Here is a 10,000-nt window from a genome sequence, read left to right on the forward strand (position 1 = left end):
CCGGACAGACTGTTCTGCAGATAGTTTTTAAGATAACAGTAGAAAAACATTTTCTTTTGTCCATTTATTGTTTGGTGTCAACACGTGTTTCGCATCACTTCATGACCCTTCTTCAGGACTACATTGAGTTTGGGAACTACACTTAAGTATAAAGGTTATCGTGGCGAAAATTTGAGACAACGATATTTGGAAATTCGGAAAACATTCAACAAAAATTGATAAATGTGATGCTTACATGCTCCCTCAGAAATTAGGTTTATGGTCTACATTGATCTCCAACTCAATTCCATTGGGAATAATGCCCTTCCTTATGACAAATTGTGGTCTCGATGCTCCTGCATTTTCTCTGCCACTAAGATATTGTCTATTCATTATATATATATATATATATATATATATATATATATATATATATATATATATATATATATATATATATATATATATATATACTGTATATATGTATATATATATATATACATATACATATATATATATATATATATATATATATATATATATATATATATATATATATATATATATATATATATAACGTGTGTTTGCATGTGTGTATATTACATAATACAGTATTTTCAACGCTTTTATCTAAGCACATACGAGAAATTCATATAAGATGTTTTATCTTTAGCTTTTAAATAGAGTTCATATTTCATCTATAATTGCTAAACTTCCTCTAAACATTTATAGAGCTTCGAATAGGATACAATCTACGCATTCTTGAGAGAGAGAGAGAGAGAGAGAGAGAGAGAGAAGAGAGAGAGAGAGAGAGAGAGAGAGAGAGAGAGAGAGAGAGAGAGAGAGAGAGAGAGAGATTCTCCAAATAAGGTAAAAGATGTGCAGAGCCCAGGTTAAACCGGGAGTAAATATCTCCCGGCTGACATGTGTAGGCCTGTAAGTTCTCTCCACTTTAAACTTGACAATAATCCCGAGCACATATTTTTTCTTTCTCCGCGTGGTCCTCATGATCTCCCAAAACGATAAGGCATTCCAACATAGGCCTATCGGTGGTTTGTTAGTTGGAGGCCTACTTTTCTGTTTCTGAATAGACTGGGAGGATCGTTCGAAGAGAGAAAAAAAAATGTTGAATAGCTTATAAAGAAGATCATATCGGTTATGTGTTGTGGTCTTAAATAGAGAAGAAAGGCTCGCTTCTCTCTCCATATGTTTAGTGGTATAACCGTCCCACACACACACACACACACACACACACACACACACACACACACACACACGAGCTTCAGAAACAACCGTGATCTATAGAGAGAGTGGAACTTGTTAGAACAATTATTATTATCCAAACTGTTCCAAGAGAAACGGCAAAACCACTTGGAAAAGTGGAACGCCAAAATAACAATGGATAATTGGGAAAATAGCCGAGAACATAGAAGGGAACAAAGAAACAAAGACTAGATATAAAATGTACAATATCAACATCATGACAATGAGAAATTTATCAAAGGAGGACAGATTTGATGGTTTTGAAAATGAAGTTCAAAGATGGATATGTTTTTATGTTGAACAGGCTGACACAAGTCTCTTTTAATAGTTTATATATGAAAGATCTTTTCTAATGTCGCTACTGTTCTTAAAATATTCTACTTTAATTTTTCCTTTCTTATCATATAGTTTATTTATCTCCTTGTTTTCTTCCTCAACGAACTGTTTTTCCTTGTTGGACCCCTTGGGTTTATAACTTCCTGCTTTTCCAACTAAGGTTAGAGCTTAGATAATAATAATAATAATAATAATAATAATAATAATAATAATAATAATAATAAGGCAATCTTTTGATAGCCTTTTATTATGTAAGCCAGCCCAACACACCATTCTAAACGAAAAACTGTTTATCGTAGTCTCCACTAAGCTAGGCCTATTCTTACCATGCGCGCAAGTAGCCACTGAACAGCTGGAGTAATTAAGGACCCACTTGCAAGTGAGAGTACAAGAGTAGAATTATTAATTTATTTAAGGAATCCTATGAATCTCTGGTAGTAGACCTACTTTCTCAAAGGGTATCTCTGCATTGATTAACTTTTCTTCCTTATCAATGAATGATCATCAATTTATATAAACCTTCAATATTTTATATATATATATATATATATATATATATATATATATATATATATATATATATATATAGAGAGAGAGAGAGAGAGAGAGAGAGAGAGAGAGAGAGAGAGAGAGAGAGAGAGAGAGAGAGAGAGAAATTAGTTGCAATGGGGTTACCCCTACCAAGGTCGTTATCTGTCATATCTTTTTTTCTTTTTCTTTTTTTTTGCCAGTCTGCTTCAAGATTACAGCTCTGTGAAAGGACGCGACCTCTACGATGAAGCTGTTTTAGTTTTTTTTTTCTAAAAGGGAATGTTAACATTTATATATTCCAAACTCATATATAGAAGGGATTTTTTTTTCTACATATGAGCAATTAGAGCTATATGCTACAAATGAACAGTATTTAGCCTATGGTAATTCTCGCCCTATATATATATATATATATATATATATATATATATATATATATATATATATATATATATACAGTAATATATATATATATATATATATATATATATATATATGTATATATATATATATATATATATATATATATATATTACTGTATATATATATATATATATATATATATATATATATATATATATATATATATATATAATCATCAGCCGTTATTAGTCGACTGCAGAACAAATGTCTTAGACATGTCCTTCCACTCGCGTCTGTTTATGATCATCTGTTGATCTATGTCCGTAAATTTTTTTTAGCTCGTGAATCAACTGTCTTCCTTTCCTTCCCCTGCTTATTTTGCAATCTACAGGGACCCACTCTGTCATTCTCAAAGTTCATATATTATTTGTCATTCGTATTATGTCTTCTGTACACGTCCTCTTTTTCTTACATATTGTTACAATAACCTCTATATTAGTTTGCTTTCGTATCCATGTTGCTATTTTTCTGTCTTTAAGTGTTATTCCCATCTTTATTGTTTCCATAGCTCTTGGAATTGTAGCTAGATTATGTCCTAAGGCTTTAGTAAGGCTTCAAGGGCATAGGTTAATACTGATAGGACTATCTGATTAAATACTTTTCCTTTTAAAGATCGTGGCATTTTACATTTCATAATCTAATTTTGTTTAACAAAAGCTTTCCATCCCATGCTTATCCTTCGTTTAATTTTAGTCTTATGTCTTGGGAAAACACTGGCTGCCCTATATACGTATATTCATTAACTATCTCTACAGTTCATCCATAACCCTTATTTGTTATCTCTGCATTTTCATCGAACATTATCTTAGTTTTACTCATATTCATTTCCAGTCACACATTTTGGCTTTCTCTATCCAAATCTTCTATCACGTTTTGCACACCTTCCCATGATTCACTATCTACAACTATGTCACCTGCAAATCTTGAGTTGTTAACATATTCCCCATTCCTATTAATTTCTAAATTTTTTCAATTTAAATCATAAAAAAATTCTTGGCATCTTGTGTATAATTTAGGAGTGATGGGGTCTCCCTGCCTAACTCCTTTCTGTCGATCGGAATTTTTTCACCAATTTTATGAGGTTTTAAGATTGCTGTACTTCCTGTATAGATGTTTTCAAGCGCTATAACACACATACATACACACACACAAATATGTATATATATATATATATATATATATATATATATATATATATATATATATATATATATATATATATATATATATATATATATAAATATATATCACAAGCACACATGATTTTAATCAATGTAAATATCACCCACGAAAGGCATTTAATACCGAATTCTATCTTAGGAATATATATCCACTTGGAATTCATTTTATGGTAACAGCTTCTGCCCGGGTAGAGATTCGAACCCCCACCTGTGGGCCGGAAACCATGCCAGCACGACTCTACCGACTGAGCTATCAAGCTATATAATATATATATATATATATATATATATATATATAATATATATATATATATATATATATATGTGTGTGTGTGTATATATACACACATATATATATAAAACTCAACGACAACAAATGTAGCTCGGACATGTCAATCTGGGGTTTGGCCAGATTTCCTCACTATGCTGGCCAGACTAGTACAGCTTTGTTGATGATGACGGTACACAAACATTTTCACCACGTTAAGGTATCGCCACTCCGAAAGAATATACTGTCTGTATATATATATATATATATATATATATATATATATATATATATACATATATATATATATATATATATATATATATATATATATATATATATATATATATACGTGCGTGTGTGTGCGTGTGCGTGTGTATGTCTTGAAAGCATTTTGGTGCTTCATGTTCTAACAAAGGATTATCATCAATATTTTTCAATGACTATTCACTCTTTTACACACACACACACACACACATTGCAAAACTTTTCACATATTGCCCTGCCAACATTCCCTATCTTGCTAGATCATTCACACTAACAAAATAAAGTAGCCTATCATTCTTTATTTTTTCCACATGTCCAAACCATCTCAAATATTCTGATCTAGCCTGTTACCTACACTAATCTTTTTGACACTGTCCTCATACCTCTAAACTTATCTTTCCATTTATCAATGCACTGAAATTTCATTTACCCATACACCTTCCTCTCATTTGCATTCAACATTAAAAAATCTTACATCCATAATGGAGAGTTGGCTAAGTAATCTTTGTATATATGCTTCTCTTCTCTTCCGAACTATCTTCAGGTGATGCATCCTTTCACTCATTCATTCTCTTTTACTTATTCTTACATTTATCACACACTTCCGTTCATCAGCCATCCACAGAAATAATTATTATCCCATATCTATTATCTTATTCTTGCTAACATTCTCTTTACAATTTTACTTCTAGAAATATTTTCATAATCATTTACCAGATTCTGCTATTTTTCATTACTATCAGTAAGACTACCATCAGGGACAAAGGCCCTCCAAATACACTCTTTTTAGTCAATTATGTTTTTAGGAGAGAGAGAGAGAGAGAGAGAGAGAGAGAGAGAGAGAGAGAGAGAGAGAGAGAGAGAGAGAGAGATGAGGGGTACAATTATAAGCTTTACTCCCATTTATATTTTCGTTCAATAATAATAATAATAATAATAATAATAATAATAATAATAATAATAATAATAATAATAATAATATCCAACCATTTCTCATATTTTCTCAAAAGAAAGATCTATATTCAATTAAATTTACTACTTATACATTCCTCTCAGTAAGTAATCAAGCACTCAAACGTTTTATATATCAATATATAAAAAGACCCTTGTTTAATAATATATCAAAATTAATAAATAGAAAATATCCTTTTCATATCTTTCAGCCTCTTCCAACTCACCAAGCCAGGAGCAACCTTCCCTGGGATTATGGATACGCTGTACTCAAATGGGGAGGCTCACAAAGAATAACCTGCACTGTGGTGTCTATGCAACAACGGTTCCTGATCTTCCTCATGCGCACGTAAGTGAGATCCTATTTTTATATCTAGATATATCGTCATCATCATCATCAGCCGTTACTAGTCAACTATGCAAAACAAAAGCTCCCGAAGTGTCCCTTCACTTGCGTCTGTTTATGGTCTTTCTATGCTAGTCCAAGCCCACAACCTTTCTTACTTCATCAATCCTTTGGTCTTCCCTTCTTTCCCCTAAGCTTTTGCAATCTCCAGGGACCCATTTTGTTATTTTTAATGTCCTTCTATTAAAATTGTGAAAAAATGCAAATCCGGATCTAGAATCCAGATCCAGGACTGGATCATCTCCAAAAGGTAATGGAGCCATCCATGGCCCAAGATCTATCTGTGGTGTAAATTTCGTAAAAATCCGTCAATATGTTTTTGACATTATGTTTAAAATGTCAAAAAAGGCAAACTGGATCTTAAGTCCGGATCTGGATCATCTCCAAAATGTAATGCGGTCATCCATGACCTAAGATCTATCTGTTTTTGCAAATTTCGTCATAATCCGTCATTTGGGTTTGGTGTAATATGTCTACAGGCAGAAACACAGAAATAAATAAACTAGAATCCGGATCCAGATCCGGACCATCTCCAAAATTTAATGGGGTCATCCATGACCTAAGATCTGTCTGTGGTGAAAATTTCGTCAAAATCCATCAAGTATTTTTACGTAATCCTGTCCACAGGCAGACACACAGACATAAACTTCTAGAATACTGTATAGTATTGAGTCTTATGAGTGAGAAGACTTGACTGTTAGAATTAACTGCATACCTATACTCAATTTTTTTTAGTGAGGCAGATGTGCACCGACTTGCAGCGGGTGCCCTTTTAGCTCGGAAAAATTTCATGCTTTCTGATTGGTTAGAATTATCTTGTCCAACCAATCAGCGATCAGGAAACTTTTCCGAGCTAAAAGGGCACCCCTGCGAGTCGGTGCAAATCTGCCTCATTAAAAAATTACTATAGTATTAAGAGCAGGATGGTGCTGTCTGGGAAGATCTAAATGCAATGAATGGTCAGAATTATGAAAAATCTTATGCAACATGCATAAAGAACTAACTGAAAGTAGGTTTCAGAAATTGATATCTAGATCAGAATTAAGACATTTAATATACCACAAATTCTTGTCAAGCAAATTAAGATGAGATTCAGTAGCTGAAGACACAGACAGAAGAACAGTACTCGAAACAAGACAAAATGAAAGAATTAAACCACTTTTTATGAATAGACTGATCACCAAAAATCTTAAAAGATGTTCTCAATAAGCCATTTTTTTTTCCCAATTTATGAAGAAACAGACCGAATGTGTTTCTCAAAAGTAAATTTACTGTTGAGAATCACACTTAAAATTTTAAAAGTTATACGAAGTTAAAGAAAAATTATCAATGCTGAGATCTGCATGTTGAAGAGCCACTGTCCCCGACTTTCAATAACGCTTTGACTTTAGTTAGGATTTAACTTCATACCCTATAATTTGCACCATGCATTAATTTTAGCTAGATCTCTATTAAGAGATTCAGCAACCCCAGAACTACATTCAGAAGATAGAATTAATGCAGAGCACAATCATCTGCATATGCAACGAGCTTTTATTCTAGGCAAAACAGAATATCATGTGTATATGGAATGAAAAGTAATGGGCCAAGAACACTACCCTGAGGAACACCAGATATCACATTCCTATACTCACTATTGTGCGCACCAACAACAACTCTTTGTGATCTATTACTTAAAAATTCAATAATGATGTTAAGAAACGACCCACCCATTCCCAAATGATCGAGTTTAAAAACAAGGGCCTCGTGATTAATACGGTAAAAGGCAACACTAAAATCAGGGCCAACATGAACTTCCTGACCACAATCAAAGGATTTCTGTACACCATTACAGATTGTAAGGGCATCACATCCTCCAAGGCCTTTAAGAAAGTCAAATTGCAAATTACAGAACACCAGATTACCTTCAGCAGACTATGTAGATGTTTTGTTGAAAGAAGTTCAAAAACTTTAGACAATATTGGAGTTATGAAAATAGGGCGGTAATCAGATGGGCGAGAACTACCATAAACACATTTAATGGAGTAACATTACCGATTCTCCAGCAAGTACTAAAAGAACCTCTTCTTGCTAACTTAGGAGCTAAAAAATTAGCAGACTTTATATATAAAAAAAATGGAAAAAATTACATTTGAGTCTACACCTCCATAAGCACCGAGGTCTATTTCTAGAGTTTTAATTTCATTGGACTGAAAAGGTAAATTAGTTAATTTAGTCTAAAAAACACAGGACTGAGGAAGATCGAGTTTCTCATTACTCTACTTAACCTATTGTCAAACACATCAGCCAAAAGGGTTGGATTTTCCTTTGGACAACGAGTGAAAGAGGTCTGGTTTAAGTAACGGAGGAACTGTCAAGTCTACACTAGAGTGCTAAGTGCAGATTTAAGAGTAGCCTACCACTTGTGTTCCAGGGTTGTACCGGAAAGCCTTCCTTTTAAGGCTAAATTGAATTCCTTTTCAGTTGAAGCATAAACTCTCTGAGTTACCGCTCTTTGCTGAGTATAGATATTCCAAGCCAAATCTAATCTGTTAACCTTCCAAAGATGGTAGGCCTCCTTCTTCTCCAAATAAGCACGTCTACAATCATCATTGAACCATATTTTGTCCTTCAATCGGTACCTTAGCACTCGGAAAGGGATATAGGCCTACATGTCAATTACGTTGATTATATTCTCATTCAAAGTACGAATGCCCTCGTGTCCAACGGCGTGGGGTTTGTGAATATAGGCCTATTCATGCTCATAACATTCCCCAAATATCTATAGTTTTCAAGCTAATGAGCTCCTCTGCAATTTTATACCGACTTCCAACAGTTATTTGTACATAAAATTATTTTAGATAAAGAAGTTGGCGGCTTTGTATTCTAGTAAGCCTATGTTCTTATTTACCAGTTTCAAAATTATTGCACAAGCAGGCTCTTACTTTTGAAAATTCTCCAATCAAAATGTCTTATCGATGAATTTTTTATTGAAAAAAAAAGGCTTTTTAAATAAAAACATCTAGATAATTAGATGGATCTGATTAGGAGTTACACAGTTAAATTCGTTAAATCTGGCAATCTCCAATTTCGCATTTGTCCGATACAAGATGGGAATAAAATTATAAATATGAATAAAATTTATTTTTTTTCACTACAATGGCCTATAAATTTTACCCAGGTGCCAGTTAAATATTATTTATACATACGCTACAGCGATGATGATGATGATGATGATGAAGATTATTATTATCATTATTTCCCTGGTTGGAAAAGCCTGATGCTGTAAGCCAAATGGCTCCAACAGGGAAAAATAGCCCAGTGAGGAAAAGAAACAAGGAAATAAACAAGATAAATAATAAACGTTTAAAATAAAATATTTTAACAGCAAAAACATTAAATTGGATCGTTCATATAAAAACTATAAAAACTAGAAATATAAAAAAAGAAATTTAAACTAAACGCTTCTTAAGAGAAATTAACCTCGGAATGGTTAATAATGTCAATAACAAGTGAAATTATGTAATTAATTCGAATCATTTTCATATAATTGAATATTGCTTATATTAAAGACATCAACCATTAAATTGGACTAAATTAAACCATAGCTAATTTCGTGGCATGAAACATTACCCTGTAAATCTGGAGAAACCCTTTAAATAATTAATAATATTCACATGTGGAAACCACATTATCTTCATCTTTCGTTTTTCCTCGTCACTGTACATGGGTGGTCATGCACAGTAGACTAACTCTCCTCAGCATCTGATAAGTTTCTCCCCGAGGTCTTCAAGGCGTGATTAAGCTGTTTTTTTTCTTTTCTTTTCTTTTCTTACAGTGGCTCTGTAATTATGGTTTAATCTCTTAGTTCCCTTTGCATATGGATGACAAAGCATTTATTACCCTTACTCGTCATTTCAATACCTTATTATATTCGCCAGGCGAAGCAATGTGATTTGACGTTCATATCTGAGTCTATCCTTAAGCTGTACACTTGTTTCGTACATTGATCTAAGTAGACATTTCGGTAAACATTCTTATATTTCGGTAGGATTTCACAAATAATTTTTTGTCAACAGATATTGTAGCGTATGCAACCTCACGAACCTTGTGAGCTAAGGATGATGGGTTTGGGGGATCCTATAGGTCTACCTGCTGAGTCATCAGCGGCCAATGCCTGACCCTCCCTCGTCCTAGCTTGGGTGAAGAGGGGGCTCGGGTGTTAATCATACGTATATGCTGTCAATCTCTAGGGTGTTTGTCCTGCTAGCTAGGGCACTGTCGCTGTCCCTGCCTCTGGGAGGCGATGAAATGAGTGAAACCTGTCCAGAAGGGCAACTCAGCTCCAAGCAGCGAGCGGGGAGGAGGGCGAAATCTTTAAGTCTTGTACAGTCTATTCAATCAAGACACTGGCAT

The 10,000-nt window shown here is 33.5% G+C and overlaps 2 protein-coding genes across 6 annotated transcripts in view; one reads left to right on the top strand and one right to left on the bottom strand.

Moving 5' to 3' along the window:
* Nucleotides 1–10,000, bottom strand: part of LOC137658722 (organic cation transporter protein-like) — a 178,880-nt gene that overhangs the window by 132,662 nt on the left and 36,218 nt on the right. The window lies entirely within an intron of this gene.
* Nucleotides 1–10,000, top strand: part of LOC137658724 (LHFPL tetraspan subfamily member 2a protein-like) — a 195,568-nt gene that overhangs the window by 15,724 nt on the left and 169,844 nt on the right. For 2 of the 3 annotated variants that reach the window (XM_068393726.1, XM_068393727.1), the window contains exon 3: nt 5,412–5,548. The exons of the other annotated variant lie outside the window; for it this stretch is intronic. In XM_068393726.1, coding sequence (XP_068249827.1) covers nt 5,412–5,548 — 137 coding nt within the window. The remainder of the gene's footprint in view (nt 1–5,411; nt 5,549–10,000) is intronic. 3 annotated transcript variants of the gene reach the window in all.

This window comes from Palaemon carinicauda, chromosome 19 (genome assembly GCF_036898095.1).
Source record: "Palaemon carinicauda isolate YSFRI2023 chromosome 19, ASM3689809v2, whole genome shotgun sequence".
NCBI classification, from domain to species: Eukaryota; Metazoa; Arthropoda; class Malacostraca; order Decapoda; family Palaemonidae; genus Palaemon; species Palaemon carinicauda.